This window comes from Mytilus edulis, chromosome 14 (genome assembly GCF_963676685.1).
Source record: "Mytilus edulis chromosome 14, xbMytEdul2.2, whole genome shotgun sequence".
Lineage (NCBI taxonomy): Eukaryota > Metazoa > Mollusca > Bivalvia > Mytilida > Mytilidae > Mytilus > Mytilus edulis.
This window is the reverse complement of record NC_092357.1, coordinates 16,384,840-16,410,204: the sequence shown is the minus strand read 5'-3', so window position 1 is coordinate 16,410,204 and position 25,365 is coordinate 16,384,840. Positions and strand designations below refer to the sequence as shown.

The window sequence follows — 25,365 nt, the reverse complement described above, 5'->3', positions numbered from 1 at the left end:
AAAAGAAAAACCAATGAATTTGAAAATAGATGTCATAGCTTTAGCATATTTAATTGAAAAAGGATGGGAGTCATAGCTATATATAGTTGTTGACCATTACAGAAATTTATTATCAATTGCTTTTATTATTGCAAAAATTGCTATGAATAAGTTTTTCGCAATGATAAAATCTCTCATATTAGATTTTTATTGCATTATTTGTATATTAAATTTACTATTTTCTTATAAAGTTCAATAACTCACTCTTACATTTTTGCCCATTAATTGATAAATGTTTGTAAACATTAAAATTTTATTTACTTCTAACTTTTATGATTTGCCGTAAATTCTTCAACTTTTTTTTAATTTGACACAAATTATGTAATAAAAGTGAAAAAAATTATGTTTGCTGCTATTGATATACGAATATTTAATTCAATTTTAAATGTGCAAAAAAGCATAAAGTGTTATTTATCTGAGCATTTATGTTCTTGTAAAGTTCTGTTTTGTGCAAGTAAGCATTACATGACATAACTGCATGAATGTTGAATTTTTTAACGTCTAGTCCGAGTGAAAAGTATTCGTTTAATGATGTAATTCTGATAGCTTTAATTGAAAAATACAATGTTAAATACATGTATAGATTACGTAACATTATGTATAGATTATATAACACTGTATTTAATAAGTCAGGGAATTTTTTTTAACAACGAACGGAAAAGTAAAGAAATTGTGTCAAAAACTGAGACAAGCTATATTCATGTTCAGGAAGAGGGACATCTTACGTCACTGGTGGAGAGTTGTCTCGTTGAAGTTGTCTTATTGAAGTTGTCTCATTTACAGTTATACTAGATATTCTTATTTTCTACAGTGATTTATTTGCTGTTTTTTGTCTCCATATTACAAATCTCAAAGCTTTTCAACTTTTCCACGATATTTTGCAACCTTTGGCTTCCCCCCCACTCAATTCAGATGTATGTTCAAAGACAGAAGAGATTTTTATCTTTGATATAGAGTATCAGACAATCTGTGCCAAAAACTTTCTTCATCTACTAGTCCATAAACTTATCCCTATAATGACTATTTTAAATTTTGAAAATGTTATATATTCCAAATCAATATTTACTACTCTGGCGCATCAGACGTAATTAAAGGCTATTTTGCAGTGCAGAATTGGTATCAGACTTACATCAAGGTTTCATAGTTCAAGTTCATTCAGAGGCTAGTCTTTATTGGAGAGCATGACCACTAACAGAAATAAGGCCACTTTTTTTAAAGTGCGAGTCGCACACATGCAGGTATAAAAAATATTTTCTCAAAAATTATGGTTTGGCCGTAAGTTTAAAATCTTGATTTACATCTCGGTCTAATGAATGTTTTAAATTGAAAAAATATTTTAAATGGTCAAAATGTAAATAAAATTTTAATCATGTGAAAGTTTGAGAGATGTAGAAAACATTAAATTAATGGAGCGTCTCAATTCATATTACTTTAAAGCAATTTAATTGAAATTTAAATATTGAATTAAATAGGTACTAATAGAAAAGCAATACACAAAAACCATCATTTTATGGATCAGTAAATCTGAAAGTAATTTCGTCTTTATCTGATGAAATAAAATGTTCTTTATGATGGCTAGAAGATAAATCGTAAACAGTCAAAAGAAATTTTAAATAGATGAAATTTGTAAAATTAAAACTAGTTATTATTTATTCTGAAATCTTGAGAAGTAGATAAAGCTGCATACCACATGCTGTGAAGTTCGTTTGATATATTGAAGACACTTGGAAATAGCTTTATTATGAATCTTTTTGATTTTGGTAAATTCCGTTGGGACACTATGTCATGTATGTTGCACACTTCAAATTCTCTAAATTCTAAATAAAAAATAGCATCACTGAAGATAAAAATTAATGTACATGTAACTGTGGTTCACTTTAACTTTGGTCATAATATTATGTAAATAGCATAAAATGTTTACTTTTGTCAATTGTAGTTCATTTAAACTAATATTATATTGAAGTGTAATTTAAAAAAAAAAAAGTATGGCAACAAAATAATACATGTGTTTCTGCTTACCATACTTACCCGAACTTTTAGTGCCTACCTTACAACTTTTTATGTCGTTTTGGAATTAGCACTGTTACAGTCAGACTGATACTTTAGAAGTAACCAGCTAAAAAATGTTTGTTAAATAAAATGATATTGCATACCTACCTACCCCTTTTTGTTTCCACACGTTAACAGAAACACATGTATTAATTGTTTTGCCTATTACATATATCAAAGGAAAACCATGTTGAAATTTGTAAATGCAGTTTATCAGTAGTGGAAGTGTGCTGTTTAAAATGTTTCTTTGAAAATGATAAAGTTGTCGTAATTTCATCCCGTCAATGAAGGAATTACACTCGACAAATTTTGACAAAAGAGAAGATAATATCGAGTGGATGATTAAATGATAACAATGTTGTTTCCGGTTTATCAATCCATCGGAAACGTTGATTTAATCCGTACTTCAATACAGGTTATTGATAGACCAAAGATCCCCTTTTGTTTGTCAGTTTGTAGTATGATAGTCTTTAATCCGTAATACAGACATAGTTTGAACTTTGAAGACTTGTTTGGAAAGCAAATGACAAACCTGAGATGATGACAGGTTCCTATGGTTATAAGGTTGAAGGTTTTCACATATCGGTACTGTAAATTAGGAAATTATTGCATTGTTTTTATTATTGCGAATAATGTGACCCAGGGTTATAGTCACCATACTTTAAACATGCATTTTGAAATTAATTATATGAATAAAACAGGACTTTTGTAATATCACAAAAATTTAAAATGGCTTTTTTTCTGTAATCGCCATAAGGAATGCATGCCATTATTTCTGAATTTACAGCAATTTGAGGAAGTTTGGAAACTAAATGAAAAACCTGAATGTTACACTAGTTTGTGGGTCTCATTGGGGTCTAAGCATGATGCAGGATTGCAGATTTTTCGTAAGCATGACACGGGAAAGTCAAATTATTGTGCCGTGAAAACAGGAATTAAGGTCTAGCGGGACACGGGAAATTACAAAAAAATGAGAATTGCTTAGGTACATTGTATAAGCTGGATACTGGAATCTGACAAAACAGTAAGCGGGATCCGGGACCAGAACCCCCCAATGAGACCCCCTAGTTTTGCAGAGATTCAGTTGTTGTGGTTTAAGAACATTTTTGAAAAGTAAATGAAAACCATAATCATGAAAGTTTCCCAAGGTTAATTTAGTTAAAGGTTTAATAAACATATAGATTCGAGATTGTTTGGAAAGTATAATTTTCATGGCAGCTTTCCCTCAGTTAAATATCTCACCAGCAATGAATTAACACGAAAGGCAAACTCAGATGAGCCAGCATTATTAACTTACACTTTTGTCAGCTGGCAGCAACGAAGAGGCATCATACCATATCACCATGGTCAGTTTAAAAATTAGAATTCTTTAATTTTTCTTACGGTTATTTGGTGTACAAAAATCAACACAGCACAATTAACAAGTAAAAAGTGTTTTGAATATTGTTATCACCTGTCCAGATTGTAGATTAAGACCAGATTTAAAACCTGGTCAAATTACTTCTACAATAGTCCAGTTATACATATATAGGTTATTGGTTCATATATACATACAAAGGACTTGATTGTTAAAAAGGTAGATTTAAAAAAAAATGTAATCTTAGGAAATGCATCATATAGCTAATGCCAGGGGTGGATTCAGCCATTTTTAAAAAGAGGAAGGGGTGTTCCCAATCCAGAATAAAGGAGGGTTCCAACCTACATGTCCCCATTCAAATGCATTGATCGTCATAAAAGTGGTGGGGGCTGGAAAGCCACCCTTCTGGATCCTCCACTGAATACTACAGTACAGGGTATTTGATTTTTTGCTCACTGTTGAAATGCATATATGGTTAGTTGCAATTGTTCACATCTTTGTCTTTGGGACTTATGGAGTTAGGGTAGAAAAGATAATGGTAGAGCATTTACAATACCTAAAAAGACCTATATCTGTTTACAGATATTCCATAAAAAGACATCTAGGTCATTGTTTTTATTTCTATTGTATTAAGTAAAATGACCTCTTGACCAAAAATGATTACATAATTCAAAACAAACGTTATAAAGAAAAGGTGACAAATACACCATTAGATATTTACCAGGCGAAAGAAAAATAGAAGTTAAGTAGGAGAGGTGACAAATACACTGTTGGATATACAGGGTAAAAAGATTATAAATTAATAGGCTAAGTACTATAAGTCATATTAAACTTTGTGTTGTAATTCCTCATAAGTAGCTTACGTTAGATTATCTATATATCTACTTAAGTTCTCCAGGTGGACAATCTGTTGAATACATGAGTAGACAAAGTTCATAAGGTGTAGGGCCAGATCTGGATCAACTTTTGGTATGTTTAGCAGCTTTAAAAGTAGACATGATGTACTTTGTACAAGTACATACCAGTATATATGGTAATCAAATGTAAATTTGACAATACCCTAACAACATCAGTTTGCGAAAATCAATATTGATAGTGGTCACTAAATCATAAAGTTAAATTTGACTAGGGGGCGGGGTATGCAGATTAAATAAATATTTAGGGACCAGTTCTTTTTTAAGAGAACTCATCTAGACTAATTTTCTTCAATTGGAAAAGTTTGAGAATTTTATTTTTATAAATTGTCCATTGTACAAAAAAGGGAATAAAATAATATCTAATAATTAAACATATGTTACTATCATAAAGAATTCTTAAAATGTATGAAAAAGGACATTTATGTGTAACAGCTTAGATACGAAGGTTCTAAAGTACAATTAAGTAAATATTTATATATGTATACATAATGAGTAATAAGAAAAAGTTGGCCAGTTTGTGAGAGTATTAACCCTGTCTATACTGGTTAAAAGACATAGGTTCAAATATTGATTGAATCGGAACTCTAGTTCATGTGTTTGATATGATAAAGATTTCATTTAACAAACTGCTATTAGAATTATTTTTTTGGGGTGGAAATTATTTTTTAGAAACATTATTTCTTGAAGATTTTTTTTAATCAAAAAAGGAATTTGAGTTTGAATATTTGTGATGCTCTCCAAGGTAGTTACATGTGACAGTAATAAAAATATTCCATTAAATTTTCTAATTGTCACTCCTTATGATAGTTTTGGGGTTTGAAATATGTCTTTCAAAATATAGCTTGCGCGCTGTTGTACGCCTAGGTTTTGTGTTGAAGACAGTACCTTGACCTATAATGGTTTACTTCTATAAATTGTGACTTGGATGGAGAGTTGTCTCATTGGATGCACTCATACCACATCTTCCTATATCTACATATACTTACTATGCTTTGGTTCAATAGTGAAGAACTAAGAAGCTATGTCATGTTTAAATTTGTACTGGGCCTTTCATAGTGTATATCGAATCCTTATCTGAATATGTATTTTTTTGTACGTACTTGTACGAACTAGAAAGATACTTATATTAAAAGTAAAATAAATATACCATCATTTGACAATATTACTAAATTTTATTTACATACGCTTAAATCTACCAAGATTACATGTAAACTAAATCCCATGTTATCTTGTCCTTACAATGTAATCATTTCACTCCAGCCCTCTACTCTCTCGATAAATATGTTAATATTTGATTTCGATAAAATTCTGTCATACAAATTTCATTTCAATATTCGTTTATTGAAAATCAAACGGGTCATCTAGATAAAAGATAAATTGCTCAGACAGTCAATAAATCTGTGTTAGATAATGTTTCTGACTTAAAGTATAAAACTACAGGTAAGAAATCACACCTGATGCTACAGGTATAGATCAAAGGGTTCAACGTCCTTTGATCTCATGTAAGAAATAGGTAAATATAACATGGGATGTAGGAGGAGGAGAAAAGGGCAGGAAATGTTTACACCTAGCTACAAACCTACTGAGTGGGTCATAGTTGGGTGGGATATGTTTACACCAAGCTACACACCTACTGAGTGGGTCATAGGTGGTTGGGATATGTTTAAACCTAGCTACACACCTACTGAGTGGGTCATAGTTGGGCAAGATATGTTCACACCTAGCTACACACCTACTGAGTGGGTCATAGGTGGGTGGGATATGTTTACACTTAGCTACAAACCTACTGAGTGGGTCATAGTTGGGTGGGATATGTTTACACCAAGCTACACACCTACTGAGTGGGTCATAGGTGGTTGGGATATGTTTACACCTAGCTACACACCTACTGAGTGGGTCATAGTTGGGCAAGATATGTTTACACCTAGTTACACACCTACTGAGTGGGTCATAGGTGGGTGGGATATGTTTACACCTAGCTACACACCTACTGAGTGGGTCATAGTTGGGCAGGATATGTTTACACCTAGCTACACACCTACTGAGTGGGTCATAGTTGGGCAGGATATGTTTACCCCTAGTTACACACCTACTGAGTGGGTCATTATTACTTTGTGTGGTCATAGTTAATTTGTTAAATATTTCAAGATAATTAGTACAATTAATGTCAATATAATTTAGGCCCTATGTTGTTGAGTGGTCATAAGTAATTTATTGGCTCTATCACTTTTTTGCCAACACTGAGGTTTTAACCCCATATAAGGCATTTGATGCCAATATTCCAGCCAACTGTCACTATTTGTGGGGGATTTCCACCATGAAAGATCCCAAACCGAAATTTTTAAAGAGAAATTTTGTCCCATTTTTAGCTCACCTGGCCTAAAAGGCCAAGTGAGCTTTTCTCATCACTTGGCGTCCGGCGTCCGTCGTCGTCCGTCGTCCGTCGTCGTCCGTCGTCCGTCGTCGTCGTTAACTTTTACAAAAATCTTCTCCTCTGAAACTACTGGGCCAAATTAAACCAAACTTGGCCACAATCATCATTGGGGTATCTAGTTTAAAAAATGTGTCCGGTGACCCGGCCAACCATCCAAGATGGCCGCCATGGCTAAAAATAGAACATAGGGGTAAAAGGCAGTTTTTGGCTTATAACTCAAAAACCAAAGCACTTAGAGCAAAAATGACATGGGGTAAAATTGTTAAACAGGTGGAGATCTATCTGCCCTGAAATTTTCAGATGAATCGGATAACCCGTTGTTGGGTTGCTGCCCCTGAATTAGTAATTTTAAGGATATTTTGCTGTTTTTGGTTATTATCTTGAATATTATTATAGATAGAGATAAACAGTAAACAGCAATAATGTTCAGCAAAGTAAGATTTACAAATAAGTCAACACAACTGAAATGGTCAGTTGACCCCTTTAGGAGTTATTGCCCTTTATAGTCAATTTTTAACCATTTTTGGTAAATCTTAGTAATATTTTACAAAAATCTTCTCCTCTGAAACTACTGGGCCAAATTAAACCAAACTTGGCCACAATCATCTTTTGGGTTAGTAGTTTGAAAAATGTGTCCGGTGACCCGGCCATCCAATCAAGATGGCCGCCATGGCTAAAAATAGAACATGGGGTAAAATGCAGTTTTTGGCTTATAACTCAAAAACCAAAGCATTTAGAGCAAATCTGACATGGGGTTAAATTGTTTATCAGGTCAACATTCATCTGCTCTGAAATATTTAGATGAATCGGACAACCCATTGTTGGGTTGCTGACCCTGAATTGGTAATTTTAAGGAAATTTTGCTGTTTTTGGTCATTATCTTGAATATTATTATTGATAGAGATAAACTGTAAACAACAATAATGTTCAGCAAAGTAAGATTTACAAATAAGTCAACATGACCGAAATGATTAATTGACCCCCTTAGGAGTTATTGTTCTTTATTGTCAATTTTTAACAATTTTCATAAAATTTGTAAATTTTTACTAACATTTTCCACTGAAACTAATGGGCCAAGTTCATTATAGATAGAGATAATTTTAAGCAGCAAGAATGTTCAGTAAAGTAAGATGTACAAACACATCACCATCACCAAAATACAATTTTGTCATGAATCCATCTGCTTTCTTTAATATTCACATAGACCAAGGTGAGCGACACAGGCTCTTTAGAGCCTCTAGTTTTTTAACAAAACAGTAACTTTTACAATGGCTATAGGCTTTAAAAAGTATGAAGAAGACAAAAAACATCAAAGCGATGCATTTTAAGGCCCTCTTGATGTTTTTTTATGACTGTTAGTGCCATCGTCCATGCAAAACCCCCATGGGCATTTAAAAAAGTTACCAGGTACCAAACTTAATGGGCTATGATTGCCACTTCACCTGCCAAAGATTAGTTTTTATCCCAAGTCATATTATTTACTTCACCAATAAAAGCTGGCTGCCACAATATTGCCAATAGTGCTGTGAATCGCTTTAACCACAAACAAACAATCTATCAGAATAAGTCTAGAGACAATAACCCCACCAAAGAACAGAAAACAGCCATAAAGGCCGCCATTTGAATGGGTCTTCCATACAGCGAGAAAATTCTGCACCCAGAAGCGGGCTTCAGCTTACCCCTAAACAAAGACTACATTAGTTCACAAAAATGAATGCCCAACTATGATAGCACAACACAAAAATGAATGCCCACACATGGTTGCACAAATCTCCAGATTATAGAGGGTCCTCCCACTGAATATTGATAATGTTTGATCATTAATATTGACAGTATAGATAAAAGAAATGTGTAAAGTGACAGCAATGAAATGTGTAAGATATTTAACACCCTAACGTCTGAAACATCCCTACTGAGTGGGTCACAGGGTCAATGATATGATGACAACACATTGATTTCCTTTTAATCTGTCATCATTCCTCGGTTACTGAAATTGACCTGTCTGTCCGAGAGACGAAATCTCTTTTTCTCTTTATGTTTAGTTTGATACAAGTAGAAAGAAACGGAAAGCTTGATTTCAACCCATGTCTTAATTACAAAGCTTGTTAAATTCTTTTGCTTCGTGGATGACCTGGGTTTGTCCCGTTAAGGGCTTTTATGATTCCTCAAATGGTGCAATGAAAAAGATGACATAAGGTTTAAATTTTCAATCTAGAATTTGTCCTGTCATTATATTGAACATTCATAGCTTTGGATTGTTGTATGTTTTTGGTAAGTTATACTTAGATGAAGGGGTGGAAACTTAGAAAATATGGCCACATGATTTTAGAATTTATCGCAATAGGAAAAGTTTTGTAACAGATTACACTTTGAAACATGATTTTACAAATTATAACTTGGATGGAAGGTTGTCTCATTGGCACTCATACCACATCTTCTTATGTGTAAAGATATACCGGTATATCTTGAATGAGAAAAAAGAATAAAAATTCAAAAATCATGACAGCAGGTACAACAAATTGTTACAATGCATAGGAACACACATTTTGATATAACAGGTTATTTTATGGTTGTAGAATAAAAATTGCAATTATAGGAATTGAAATTTTGTAATTTTACAAATTTGTAAAAGCATGCACACAATTTAATGTGAGAACTGCTTTTGTGCTTCACCCAAAAAGTGCTTCAGTCATGGCTTCTACACTTTTAAAATATCAAAAACTTAAAATTGTGTTTGTCAATATTAAACGAACTATCAATTGGACACTTGTTTAGACACAAATTTTCATGCTGTCTTATCTTGTTACCAACATGAATATTAAAATTTTATTATTTTATTTTCCATCTTGGTATAAAATTTGATCCATTTGATTAAAGATGTTAAAGCTAATATTACACAGGGTGATATTTGATAAGTTATCGACTGGTCATCTGAAAGACAAACAGATATTACATTTAATCTTGTCCAATATCTGTTAACATGGGTGATTTATTACCTTTAAGAGGGAGATAATTCAATCACTATAATATTAATATTTAATACAGATCACAATCTCTCAATTTTAATTATAAAAACTTGTTATGAAATAATTATTCATGTTATATTTGCTTGTTAGTTATTAATAATTAATTAAAACTTTATGTATTGACCTATATATTTGAGACAGTATGAACCTATGAGGTATGTCTTGATTTATTTGTAACAGATCTAACAATTGACCTTTAGTTGATGTTTTACCTATGCATTGCATTGCAATAAAACCTTATACATGTCTGTAATTCTGAAAATGCCTAAGTGTGTACCCTTTGCTGTCTAAATTTGATAATCTTGATTCAGATTAAAGATCACATTATATTTAATCTGTCATTAAGAATAGTAATTAATTGATATACATGTGCTAATAACTTGTTCATGAACTTTTACAGAGACAATAAAAAAAATTAGAAATTTTATCTTTCATCTTTTATTTAGTATGGAATTTCCTGTTTGACAAACAATGTATGACACCCTCTGAGCATGAAGTTTCCAAACAAAATGTTTGATGAACTAATACACATTTTTAGTTAGGGGCAAGCTGAGACCCACCTCCAAGTACAGGATTTTCTGGCTGTGTTGAAGACCCATTGTTGTCTGTTCTTTAGTTAGGTTGTTGTCTCTTTGACATATTCCCCATTTTCATTCTCAATTTTAATGCCTATATAATGAATTTCAATTGTTTTTCCATGTAACTTAAATTATTATTAGGTCAAAACTGACCATGTCACCTTGACCAAGAAATAGCCAGATACCAAATTAATAAATCCATTTTATGACCTCCTAAAATCTGGATAATAATTGACCAATATTGGACAAGTTTTTACAGGACCTGCCTTAGTTTTGACACCCGAGTTCAGCCTGTATCCATTATAACCTAAAAACTCTGGATTTAACTTGTCATGTATAAATCCCAGGCAAACACTTAACTTTGTTTACAAATGTATCACTTTAAATGGAATTATTAAGAGCTCTATGACACTTGGCAATAGTTTTGATAAATTGGATTTCTTATGGACACTGGTCAAGGAGGTCCTTATGACAGCAAGAATGACCACTCCAGAATTTATGAATTTAATGTAGTCCTTCTGAACAGTATTTATATAGTTTATACTTACATGTTGTTATCAGTGACAAGCTTGAACAAAGTTTTAGATGCTTGATATTTTCAATTTTATGATTTGATATGAGTGTTTCTCCATCTTTGACACACTTCTTGATTTCTTATTGGTCAATGGACATTAAGTAACCAACAATCAATCATCATCATTGGTTCCAAATTATTTGTATAAGGATAAAACAAATGATTTGTAAATGATAAGTGATAGACATCTTTATGATTCTTAATTATGATTTTGCAAGGTTATACAATATATAAATTGTAGTTTAAGGTAATGTGTTTTTGTATTTCCTATCACATAACTGTCATTCAATGTAAGAATATGTTGTATTATACATCTGGAAACAAATTCAACTCAAACCAACTGAATTAGAAGTGAGTTGTGAACGTTTGCTTCATGTTGAAGCCTTAGAAATGACTTTGTTTTATAGAACAGCAATAAAAGCAATAAAAGCATTTTTTGCATTTGTTTTTGTTCTTTGGTTGTTGTTATTCCTGAATTGAGACATGATCTACTGTCTATTCAATTGCATTTAGAGTGATGAGTCAACTATAAATAGTTTTATAGGGTTTATTTTCTTGCAACTGCTTGCCTTAAACTGTGTTTTTATGGTATATTGGTGAACCTCAAGTTTCTTGATTATATTAGATTCTCAGTTATTGCAAGAATTAGAGTTGAACAATATTTGTTGTAAAAAAGACAGGGTTCATCTGACCTTCACCCCATTTTTATGTACCAATTTTATAACTAGTTTTTATGATTCTTGTACATGTATTTATTTTGTAGCAGAAGATAATATGATACTCAGTAAATCAAGTGCCAGATTTTTATGTGATTGAGCAGCTCCAATATGGTTGAGGTTTTGCTGCATAGCAAGCAAGACAAATATGAAATTATAAGATTTATTAGTTACAAAGATAATTCTTGCAGTTTTTTTTATGATATATATATTGATATATATTATAGTAGCTGACCTATTAATTATTTTTTACATCTATAGCAGTCATAATAACATATATTACATGTATATACCCAAATAGATACCACAATAGTTAATTTAAATTCAATGTAAAAGAAATCTATTAGATCAGGTGAAGTTCTTTCATGATGGCTTAATAGTATCTTCTAGAGCAGTTTATTTTTTCTCAAGTCTTGTTCAATTGCTAGTATCCTTTCAGAAGTCACTAATCCTTCAAGATATTGTAGAATTTTCTCGTCATCCCTTTCTCTTCTTTGTCTCTTGGTCACCAACCCAGCAGCATTAAAAAAATATTGCCAGTTGTTATCTGTGAAGATGTCAAGTTTAATCTCTTTTCTCATGAGATTTTCCAAACCTTTCATGTTATTTTTACCATCGGGAAAACGTTCTAAATGATTATAGAAGTTTGAAAAGGTGATTTTAAATTCAATTTTTTCTTCTTCTTCTTCTTTGTCAACCTCTTGTGTCAGGCTAAAAGCAGAAAGTGTCTTCAGAACAGCAATATCCTTATTTCCTTCCTTTCTTTTCCTTAATTTTTCATCCATTTTTTCCTTGTCATGAAATAATGCATATGAACATTTATCACATGGTGAGTAGCTGAGAATGACTTCTACACTGAGTATACATTGATAACTTCCTTCATTGTCATCAGGCTGAATTGTTAGGTAGTCCTGAATGTTCTCCAGGTCTTTAATCATTTTAAGTTCAGCATGTTGTTTACCTGGTATATTGTGTACTCTTTTCCAAGTGTTCTCAGGAATTTGCCAATACTTAGTGGTTGAATTTGAGCTGTACTTATACAGTAGAATGGTTTCATGAGACCATTTTGGACCATTTGTGCCATAAGCATAAGGAATTGCAAAGCATTTATGAAATTCTTCTTCTGATACAAGTTCTTTCTTGTTTTCACCTGAAGTAAAAACTGCATTTCAGTTCATATTTCATGTATTAGATTTTTTATGTTGTACTACCATTGGGGATAAACAATCAGAACTTGTTTGATTTAAAAAAAATACCTAGAAAATATATTTCTTTTTTAAGAAGAAAATACATAGTTGCATTGTTTACTGCAAGCTGTGAGTGAGTTTTGATAATATATTTTGGTAACCTAGCTGTATAATATACAAATCTAATTTTATTATATTGAAGACTGTATGTTGACCAATCTATCTACATCAATTTTATGCCTTTTTATACCAATTATTCTAGATTGTGTTTTGTATCATGATTTCCTTGATAGAGGGTTATTGCTTATAACTATTGCAGTGAAGAGTTACCAGTTGAGTTGAAATGTTGCAATTATTCCTTTGATATTTTAGGATTTACTAAGCTAACATCCACCTGCATGGTAGGCATATATGCAACATAGGTAAGGTAATATGGAATAGACAACTGATATGTCAACAAGGAAATATGAAGTACATATACACTAACCTGTCTTAACACCTGGTAATTTCAATTCTCCAGATTGAAGCCCCTAAAATATATTAGACATGCAACAATATAAACATTTAGAGGCACTCAAGATCCTAAATCTTTCACCTGTAACTTTTTGCTTAAATCTTTCATCAATGACTATTTTTCATTTTCAATATATATCAAAAGAGAAAAGTAAGATCTACAAATAAGTTATATATGACCAAAATTGTTAATTGATCCCTTAAGGAGTTAATGTCCTAAAAAGACTTGTTTTCACAATTTGTTCATCGATTTGGCTAACATTTGAAAAATCTTATCCTTTGAAACTTTTGAATCAATTTCAGTCAAGCTTGAGCTGAATGAGTTTCAGAGCATTTAGTATAAATTTTGTATTTTATTTCCTAGTATGTCAGGAAGGCTAAAATGGAGCATAAGGGTAAAATGCATTTTTTATGCTTATGAAGAAAACATGACAGATATAAAGAACATTTAAACGGCATTTTTAAGCCACTCATTGATAAATATTTTAAAAAAAATACCAAAAAATATCATTGAATTTTATAGGACTGTGATCAGGTAATACATGTGAGAGGTTAGGCTAGCTTTAAAACCATCATTTTCTACATAAGAAAATGTCTGTAGCAAGTCGGGAAATGTGTCAGTTGTTATCCATATCCATTTGTTTGATCTTTTGATTTTGCCATTTGATTTCCTCATGATTGTTGCTGGTGTCACTTGTGGAGAAGGAACTGTTGCAGTCAATATTTTGCTTATGTCCAAAATGTTTTCAGCTGTTGACTAGATATTGGTTGTGAACTACTATTAGTCACTTATTGATATTAATTTAATTTACTGTGATCCAGATTATGGCCAATATAGAAGGTGCTCTTTACAGATTATAGTCTTATTGATGTAGATGTAATGAAAGTTTTAGAAAATATTGATTGGTAAGAGTTATCTTGTTTTATAGAAGTTCAGAAATTTTTACCTCACATTGTTTATCTAAAATAGGAGTAGCTGCATCACACCATTCTGTTTTTCCATTCCCATCTACATGCATATATAAAATATCTTCCATATATAGAACATCATGATACAGAGTAATGCAAACGTCTTTCCCTCTGAATTTGAACCTATAGACATTTTCATTGTTAATGTCATTCTTCTGAACAAATGGATTTCTTCCATAATGTAGAGACATTATGTCTTTATACCTTCTATGTACTTCCTTCCCTGTAAAATTGATAACAATTACTAAACTTCCCATCAGTATACTTGCAATTTAGTACTTTATGACTAAAAAGAATGATATTTGTTTTATGAACTCAATATGGATTGAGTTTAAATCAATTCTAATAAATCTTGTTGGTACAATGTTCATTAACATGTATCACTATGACCATGAGTGACGCCATACCTGGACACTTGAATTTACCTGATCAGTATTTGATTTTGAAATACCTTACCCTTATTGTCAAGACTGTGACATAAATGTTGTGAAATGTACAAAGCAGAAAGGTAGGGTGCATGTTAAGTTTCATAGAAAATAGAATGAGAGGATTCAGTTTCATATAAGTTTTATGCAAAATTAAAACTACAATGATTATAGATTATCGTTGGTTATCTCAACCAGATTGATTTTCTGGCTTGAGCTGGTACAGTGAAAGTGAGAAAAGAAATTGAGTTGAGATGAACAATGATAATCTGTTTATCACTATTTTACCTATGAAGACGTTGTTAATTTCAACAGCACATGTTCCCTTAGTTTCTAGCGTTAATTTTCATATCACTCGACTCTCTGAGAACAGAAATTATCAGTTGGCAAGATCAAATGAAAAATTCGTAAAATAGCGATAACAAGATATTGGCCATGCAACATTTAAGTGAAGTCCAGAAATTTTGTTCATGACCGTTTCATTGGCATAAGATTATCATATGATAAATTTACTCATCAAAGATAAAATCTTTAATTGCTGTATTTGAAGCCATTAGTTATGTCACTAAATTATAGTTCTTGATGAATAGAAATTAGCAGAGATGTAATCCAAAATAAAAAAAGCTGTATATCAAATCTAGAATACCAATTATTTTTTTCTTGTATTTCAAAGTAACTAACCTTGTTGCTGTGGAGCCATGACAAATGGTTGCTGTAATGACATAGGACTGGGCCCTGGTAAATTATATGGCTGCTGCTGCATCTGTGTCTATTGTATGTGAAAAAATGTAACATGAGTTTACTTTTTTTAACTGATTTATAATTGTTCTTATGTTGTACTGATACACCTCAGTCCTAGGTTAGTGGAGAGCTTTATTAAAGCCCTCACAAACATGTTTGACCCTGCCACATTCTTTATGTGCCTGTTCCAAGTCAGGAGCTTGTAGTTCAGTGGTTTTCACAGGTTCATGTTTGTCATATTTGTTTTTTTCGTTAACTGTTTTGTCATAAATTAGGCTGTTAGTTTTGTTAATCAAATTGTTTTATATTTTGCATTTCATCGCCTTTTATAGAGGACCATACTGTATTAAAAGAAGAATTTTTTATTTCTTTGGTGGTGGACCAAATATCTGTTGAAATACTAAGGCTTTATTACCTCAGAAATAGATAACCTTAGCTATATTTGGCAACACTTTTAGGAATTTTGATCCTCAATACTCTTCAACTTCGTACTTTATTTGGCCTTTTTAACTTTTTTTGGATTCAAGTGTCACTGATGAGTCTTTTGTAGACAAAACGAGCGTCTGGCATAACATAAAATGTAATCCTGGTATCTATGACGAGTCTATTTACCATATAGTAGATAACCTGTCTTAACAATCAGAGCTTTATCTAAGCAGAGTCTAAAAGTTTGTAATATGAAAGTAGTCTTTTCAAACCTCTTAATTAATTTAAAACTTTAATTATATGAAAACCATTAAGCTAACTTACAATTCATGATTCAATTATACAGAATTTCCACAGTTAAGTATTTGATCTATTACCATGACAACAGACTTACCTTGTTTTTTTCAAAGGACAGACTTATGATCTGTTTTTTAGTTTGTCAAAAATCTTATGACATACTGTTGTAGTTACAAATTTCTTGACAACGCCACTGAATAACAAAGAATAACAATGAAGACTTTATACTTGGTTAGATTGCATAACAATTAATGATTTAGATTTGTTAAAGATAATGATAAAGGAAAGTGTAGGGTTCTTACTTAAAGATCATGAAATATTATTAAAATTTATAAAATTATTCATCGAATATTTGATGGTAGATTTGAAATTTGAAATATAAGAAAAAATATTCGTGGGTATCAATTTTCGTGGATTGCTAGGTTTTAAGTTTGAATGTTTATTACCACTTTGCACCTTGTTTATTCTTGTGTTTAAATTTGTAAAGTAGGGGTGAGATGATTAAAGTGTTTCAAACCATTTACCATGCAAAATGCAGTTGACTAAATTATAACATTTGGGATAGTTGATCTTTAATTAAAGGACACTTAATATAAAGACATGCATTGCAATAAGCAGAAATCATTGCCGTATCTAATGTTCACATGCATGAGAAAAACCCCAGTAAAAGGCATTTAGTTCCAGCAATATTTTTGTAATTTTCACCTTTTAAAAATACTGATGGTAATCTAAGGTTTAAACATTGAAATGAAAGTGGATCTGAGCTTGTTTGGCTTTGTTTTGAACTTTCATAACATTGGAATTTAAAGAATGTCTGATGCTGGTTGGAAAAAGAGTGCTTTCATAATTTATACTAGTCCAAATAATATAAGATGTCATAATATAAAGTTCCTTACCTAATTCCAAATTTCCACTGCAAATTTGACTCAGTTCCAGTGTCAAAAGCACTGATGACATCACATATTTTAGGTACATAAAAGTCAAATTATGTTTTGCAAAATTTTATGTAATAATTGTCATTGTAAGAATACATTGAAGATTTTGGTGGCTCTATAAGTTTACATGACACCTGCAATGTTGACATTTTAAAATTCAGCATAAATAAAAAAGAAGGGGGGGGGGGGGGGGGTATTCTAGTTGATCAATCCTTTTCAGCTGTAACGCTTGCAGTTATATTGGGCAGCAACCATTTGATTTTCTGGGCGGGGGGGGGGGGGGGGGGGGGGGGGCTATGGTTTTTTTTTCTGTACAAACTTTTTGAAAAACAATCTATTTTTTTCGCGACAAGTCAAAAACAATTTTTTTCTTTCAATTTTAGCATTACATATAGTGGCAGCTGATCGAGGGAGTAACAAACAATTTTTTTTTTTCAGAATTCAAAACAAATTATTTTTTTTCTCCAAAAACTGGAAACAAACTTTTTTTTCCAAAAAAAACCATAGCCCCCCCCCCCCCCCCCCAGAAAATCAAATGGTTGCTGCCTTATATATATATTTAATTTGTCGTGTACACATTTGATTCTGGAATTGATATTGCGGAATATTCATTTTGATCCTGTCAGTTCTTACAATACCAATTGATCTGTTTTTCAAAATTTTTCTCCCCCATGCACCCAGAAAAAAAAGAAATCAAATGGTTACCCCACTATGCCTTATAACCCAACCCCCCCTAAAAAAACAGATTAAAATACATTTCCTTAATTTGCTTTGATTAATGCCCATTAATGAGCAGCTGTGAATTTGATGTGTGTTACATAAGTGACCTATGATATAATAGAGCCTAATTTGTAACAAGGACAGATCAAGTAGTTACATGTACATGTATTGTAGCAATACTTGTTAATCAAAATATCAATATTTATAAGAATGTGTCAATGGATTTTAAAGGTTCTTAAAAGAAATTGTTTTGAATGATGGATATATGTTTAAGAAAGGTAAACTATTATGCATTTTTGGAAAATGACGCAGTCATTGTTCCATAACTGCCGACCTGATTTCTCTGCCTACCGCGCTTGGTTTCGTATTTACTAATTTCAATACAAACTGGAGGAATGTGCTTGTGTTATCATTATGCATGAGCATTGTGTAGTAATCAGCCAGGAACCAGTTTACAAACTAACTGGTTTCTGTTTGTTTTCCACTACAGTCGAACAAAGTGTTGTAGTTTGACAGGAACCAGTCCAGAATTTTGTAAACTACAAAACGTAATCGGTTATTATCATTCCGTTTTGGTGTTTCATACCGACTTATATGGTTTGAATAAGCTTAAGACCCTTCAAACATTAATGTGATAGGTATATTTAAGACTGTTTTACAAAAGGATAAAACTGTTTTGCTTTAAAAGTCGTACTATAGTGATATATGTTATGTACGGATTTCCACTCTCACCGGTTAATTTCTTCTTTTACACGTGCTTTTAAAACTTCCTGTTTAAACATCGCAAGTTTGAAATTGTTTTTTGAGTGAATTAAACTTATTTTAACAATCACGAAGCGTTCGGGAATCATTTCAAGCAGTTTCTTCTTCTCTTTGATGATGGAAAATAGGTTTTCTCAAGAAAATACCGCAAACGATCGCAGAGGAATTGAAACGTACAAGTCAAGTCGGCACCTGGTTAAATTGGCATCTAGTCAAATCGGCACCTATTTGACGTCAATTCGGCTTCCAATAATATTTATTATAATATTTTCTATTCAATTAATTAATAACTGTTACCAAGTACATAGTGAATATTAGGTAAACAACGAAACCAAAGTGAATATGTTGTTGTGTATAAAAGTAAACAACGAAGCTATTGTTTTAGGCACTGGCTACGGTTACATGGAAATGTAACAATAATTAAAATATATTTGTTACATTGGAGACTAATTGCCGGAATGCAAAGTTGGGAGAGGAACCGATTAATTACGAATGTAACAATAATTACTGAGGCTACGGTTACATGACGTTATTGTTACATGAAAAACAGCAATGTACGCTAGATTTATTAAACTTAAATCTTCTATAGTTGTATTGCTTAATTCTTTCATATGTACTAAACAATACTTGTAATACATGTACTGATAAATAATAAATATATTATTCAACAAATGGTGTATAACTTGAATAGTTTTACGTATTAATGGTTTAGAAGGGTTCTTAAAGATACTACTCAAGATTAGGAGTGTCAAAGGCGAAAAATATAGTTCAATGGTTTCACTTTTTTAAATTATTTATATATAACTGCACACCTACTCTAATACTGACATTATAATTTGAACCAATTTTGTTTAGGGTGAAAAAAAAATGAAAACTTGGGATGCGTTTTAAACGAAACTGAAACAATCATGACAATATCAAGAAATACATTTCATACAGCTATACAACTTGACGCAAATCGATAAATCAAAATCAAAGTTTGCTAACTGTAACTTAAATACTAAAAACTTCTATATGTACACGTATCCGTGGAGGACGGAATTTTGTTCATCAAAAATGTGTCGGACTTTAAAAACCACTTACTGGATTGGTAGAAATTGTCATTGTATGTAATAAATGTATTTATTGTAAATATAAAATAAATGTCTTCAACTTTTATTATTTAGACATAGAAAGATGTGGTGTGAGTGCCAATGAGACAACACTCCATCCAAATAACAATTTAAAAAGTAAACCATTATAGGTTAAAGTACGGCCTTCAACACGGAGCCTTGGCTCACACCGAACAACAAGCTATAAAGGGCTATTACTAATCCCATCGTACATTGCTGTTTTTCATGTAACAATAACGCAATGTAACCGTAGCCTCAATAATTATTGTTACATTCGTAATTAAACAGGTCCTTACCCAACCATGCATTCCGGCATTTACTCTACAATGTAACAATAATATTTTTATTATTGTTACATTTCCATGTAACCGTAGCCAGTGCCATTGTTTTAACCATTAGACAATTATTAAAATTAAATGGAAAAATATGAGTCCCTTTCAATAAATCAAACTTTCATGCCAAATAATTAGCAAATTTAAGGTGTTTTTTTTTTTCAGTAATGTTTAAACAGCATTAAACAAACAATCCTGTAAAAGACTCATCTGGTTAAATAATGCATAAAAATATCCAATATCTCATGTATTAGTCCAAATAATAATGACGTCTGACAAGGCTATTTTATTTTTTTCTGGGACGCCTTCCTAAGACGTTCGTAGGAAGGCTTCCTAAGAAGGCGTCCCAGAAAAAAATTAACATAGCCTTGTGGTCATAGGAAGGTGTCCCAGAATAAAATTTAAAAAGCCTTGCCAGATGTAATAATTATTTGGACTACTCATATATATCATTAAAAATACACCAAAAAATTCATGTAGTTGAGAAAAATAAATACATACAAAATGTACATGAACATCCAAAAAAAGTGAAAGTTAGTATTAACTCTTTTTGCTTTAAAAATTTACAACTGCATTTAAGTATTGAATGCTTTTTTTTTGTAAATTCATTGAGGTGTAAAAGCGTTGACCGAAGTACTTTTTGTATGAAGCGCGTAAGCGTTAGCGCTTCATTCTAAAAATGTGCACACGGTCAACACTTTTGCAACCCTATGAGGTTACAAAAAGAAACATTCAATACTTATAATTACTTTTTTTAGCTAGGATCATGAAAACACGAATTTTATAACTTTTTTATTCAATTCATCTGTGCACTTTATTGTGGGACCACGTGTTATCATGAATGAAAAGTTTTATTGAGTGATGCAATTGCTTGAGGAATAACATGTGATGTGCAGTTAGCCAATCAGAATAAAGTATTATAATGAAACATATATCAAATGTAATTATAACAAAATACATTATGTTGTAAGAGTTATCTCCCCAAACACTGTTTTTCTTGTGGCCACCTCTCCTTCGTAACCGTAAAAGATTTTGTTTTACCAAATTGCTCGTTACATATTTAGGATAAGAATATTCGTTTGAACCATAGCTCTATGGGGACTCCATATGAGAGTTATTCCCCCTTTTTCATTTGATTCAAGCGATATGCATTTTCAACTGGTAAACCATAACTGATAGAGACCTAAGGTCTTCATGAGGTCATTGGTACTAAAAATGAAAATGAGGTCAATGTCAAAGGTCAAGGTCATATTATAAATTTTGATTTTGGCTTATTTTCACTTTTTTTCAAATACTGTATGACATTTTGACAAATAATTTTTCATAAATTATTAGTTGCGACATGTCCTTACTTGTATATTTTGGTTGAAAGGCTGCGCATACAATAAAAGGGAGTTTTTGTCCATCTTACATTTAAAATTACGCGTCAAGTGGTAGTACTCATTAACCAAACATATTAAAGACCTAGGATATTTTGATTCAAGGTCCATGGTTTGTGACCTTGAAATTGAGGTCAAGGTCATAGGTTAATAGGACGTCATAAAGCCATAGGAACTAACATTTTAAACTGATTTTTTTCATATTTCAATATAAAAATAGATCTTTTCTAGTGGAAAGACTTCAATTGTTCTCTGAACAATTTGTTTTTAATTTACTTCATATTTTGTGGGAGAAGGGGTTTCAGACTATGTGGTATCAGGTCTGTTTGCGCCCAATACACTTTCGCACCTCGCACGTTCACACCCAAGGTTTGTTCGCACTCTACTCATTCGCGCCCAATTTTAATTCAAATTCAAGTTGAATAATTGGAAAATCATGATTGTTGTTTTAAATTGCTTTGGTGTAAATACTGAATGTATTTATAGCTTGGTATGAGTAAAACATTGAAGATTTTAAAGGAAAAACACAAAAGATAATTGTTTTTAAGCCCTTTGATCTGAAACAACGAAACAATAAAATATAGGAACCAAAATATAGCAATCCACTATTATAACCAAAACATGATAAAATTTATTCAACACACAGAAAAAAAAAATAGTCAGAATCTCACTTCATTATGAAAGAGGTCAATGAAACAAAGTATAGCAATACACTAACCAAAACATGATTAAGAGTTATTCAACGCTAAATAAAACGTTGACAAAATACCACTTTATTTAGAAAGGATTATTATTATCTTTAACAATACGCTATCCAAAACATGATTAAGATTTATTCAACACAAAAAAAAAATGCTGTCTCACTTTATTTTTAGACAATGACAACAATTATACTTATAAGAAAACACTTGCTTACAGAGTTATTAAACACAAAACCAATTAAGATTAGTTGCGAACATGTAGGGTGTGAAAGTGAAAGGGGGCGAACATGAGTTGGCGCAAACGTGAATGGGCGCGAATGGACCCGGATTCAGCCTATGTACCAGTGAGAAATATAGAAGCCTTTCCACGGGATTTATTTGTACAATTCAGGTAGTCTTGACCTATTCATTTGTCTTAAAAAAAAACCCAGCCAGTTGGCACCTTCACTTCACACACACACATATACGAATATTAATTATATGCTTACGAGACATGTTGCATTGTTAAACAAATTACGGTATGTGAAAATCAAGACTTGCATAAAAACTATCCCAATATTAGAGACAGTGGCGTCATTTTTCTTCAGAGCTTTCAGCTCTTTGATTAAAGACATTTTTTTTTGTAAGATCAAAGTATATGTCTTGTTGCTTGCAGAAATGTTGATATACGTTTATTAAGTGTAAGGTTACTTTGTAGTTGTAAGTTATAGCTTTAGACTTTTTCACAATGTGTGTGTGAATAGATTTTTATAATGTCAAATCTTATAGGCATGATAGATAAAAGTGGAGAAACTAAAAAAGAAAAAACAATAGAGAAAAATTAACAATGTACATTTTCACATAAGGTAATACTTTGTCACAAAAATGTTTCAATATCATACCTCAGACACATAAGGTAAAACAGACTTTATTTTTAGAATTTAAAATCCTAAATTTTATATGTTGAAAAAGCAATGTCCTTTACCGTCTGAGGCATCAAATGGCCATTTTTGGCTACCATTAACGTCAAATTGATTAAAAGTTTACTGTGATTCGTCAAAATATCCTTATCGAGATGGTACAAAAGTATGAAAATTAAAAAAAAATTGAACTGTCATATTTTATCTGAAATATTTCGTTAGCAGTTTGACAAGCACTAATTTTGATCACTGAGAAGCTTAATATTTCCTTAACAATAGAACATGATTAAAATGTTCAGCTGATATTTACAGAGTTATCTCCCTGAAGTGTTATGTACTACCTTGAGTGACAAATCTTAGGACTACTAATAGACTTGGTAATCTTGACTGGGCCACATCTTGGGTTAAACATGAGTTTTGTCAGAGACCACATTTTTTACCCAAGACAATATATTTAAGATATCCTGTGACAGGCAGTCTTCACGCTGAGTGGCAGCCCAGGCAGCCCAGGCTAGTAAAATTGCTCTCGGGCCTGTAAAAATCATATCTACAGGCCAACAGAAACTAACTAAAAAATTTCAAAAATTGAGCTCCGGGCCTGTAGATTTAAAAGTTCGTCGTGGTCTTGCATACTTTCTCATGATTAAGATTCTTGATTTCTTATAAACTATTGCATTATAAGATATCTGACACTGGTCAGCTACTTGACAAGCTCTTGAGAGTTATACTGGTCTTTGTCTGATTTTTCTTTATACATTAATCAGATATAATATACAAATTTTTAACAAACATTAATTGCTTTTACATAGGACGTTTAATTAAACAAATCTTAAAAAATTTTAAGAAACAAAAAAAAGCAAAAAATTCTTAAGGTTTTTCAGGATTGAATCTTCTGGTGTATAGACAAAATGGATCCAGAAATTTTTCATTTATGCTTTGTTTGGAATTAAATAAGTACTTAATTTTCTTATGGTTTATCTGAAATATCTGAATAAAAGAAATGTCTGACTGGAATTATGTCAACAACTCTTAATACATATTTCCATAACAGATTATTAATTTGAAGTGGGATTTTGATATATGTAGGTATAATGAAAGCTTCTCAAGTCGCTTAATTACATAATATATAACTGTATTTTCATGTAATAATTTTGTAATAAACAAGCTAACAATTCTACTTATAATAAATATATTGCAAGTTCAATTATTACAGGTAAAATTCCTTTGAAGTTAAAACAAGGTTTCAGGTGTAAACTAATTTGACCCGAAAATTTATGTTTTAATTAAAAGTTATAATAAACCATGTCAAATAAAAATAAAGGTATATTGTAAAACGATGACTGCATTGATAAACCGGAGTACTTGATTAAATATTTTCTTGCATGACATCGTGTCTGGTTGATAATATTTGATGCATATTTCAATAATGTTAATTGCTTCTACGTATTTGTATTTGTGGAAGGCTGACCTCATTTATGGAAGGTAACAATGACATAATTTGTGGAAAGATTGACCTCATTTGTGGAATTTGATCTTACTTGTTGAAAGTTGACCTCATTTGTGGAAGATTGACCCCATTTGATGAAGGTTGACCTAATGTGTAAAAGTTACCTTATTTGTGGAAAGTTTACCTTATGTGTGTAAGGTTGACCTCGTTTATTGAAGGTTGACCTCATTTGTGAGATTCATATTTTTCATTCTTCGAATTAGATTCAAGCAGTGTCAGTAATGGCACGACTGGACATTAATTTTATGTTTTCATATTTATGGAAATTGACTTCTAGCGATATCATTAGTTCAATAAAAGTGACTTTTTGAATTAGAAATTCCTAGGTCCATGATTATTATGAGTGTTGGGATTGACTGTTTCTGCATATTGACAATTCATGACTTTTCTTTTAAAAGTTCTTATAGATATATAACATTAGTTTCACAAATTCAATAGAAACTTTTGGTAATAGAAGTTTTGTAAATTATATAATTTGTGTCAACACTTAATGTGGTATTTTTGACACAAACACTATCATTTTCACATCAGCGTGCCTAAGATAGAAAACTCGGGTTGACATGTATACAAAACCCAAGGTAACAACTTAAAAGAAAGGTAAATTGTACTGTTGTGGATTTTAAATTTAGTGTTAAATGTATTATTTTGATGTCATCTAAGATAGAATTACCAAGGCCAGGTGATTTATCCCATTTAATTGGATACTTTTTGTCAGATTGCGATGTTGTGTTAAATAAGGCATACTCCATAAACGCTTACTTATTGACAGG

General features: G+C 31.6%; 2 protein-coding genes across 4 annotated transcripts in view; one reads left to right on the top strand and one right to left on the bottom strand.

Annotated features, from left to right (window-relative positions):
• LOC139502863 (serine-rich adhesin for platelets-like) overlaps window positions 1-25,365 on the top strand; it is a 127,249-nt gene that overhangs the window by 5,758 nt on the left and 96,126 nt on the right. The gene's annotated exons all lie outside the window — the stretch shown is intronic.
• On the bottom strand, window positions 11,840-17,201 carry LOC139503172 (uncharacterized). The gene is made up of 6 exons (XM_071292905.1): window positions 17,145-17,201; window positions 16,346-16,441; window positions 15,466-15,553; window positions 14,338-14,582; window positions 13,365-13,407; window positions 11,840-12,840 (listed from the first exon to the last, which is right to left on the bottom strand). The coding sequence occupies exons 3-6, from the start codon at window positions 15,545-15,547 to the stop codon at window positions 12,077-12,079; spliced, it is 1,134 nt and encodes a 377-aa protein (XP_071149006.1). The 5' UTR covers window positions 15,548-15,553; window positions 16,346-16,441; window positions 17,145-17,201; the 3' UTR covers window positions 11,840-12,076.

Bases quoted from the DNA above. Each gene is read 5' to 3' on its own strand.
- LOC139503172 (XM_071292905.1), bottom strand. From the start codon at position 15,547: ATGCAGCAGCAGCCATATAATTTACCAGGGCCCAGTCCTATGTCATTA. The intron at 13,408-14,337 runs GTAAAAATTTCT...AATATATTTTAG, and splicing joins TTTTAGATAAACAATGTGAG to GGGCTTCAATCTGGAGAATT. The intron at 12,841-13,364 runs GTTAGTGTATAT...TTTTTACTTCAG, and splicing joins ATTACCAGGTGTTAAGACAG to GTGAAAACAAGAAAGAACTT.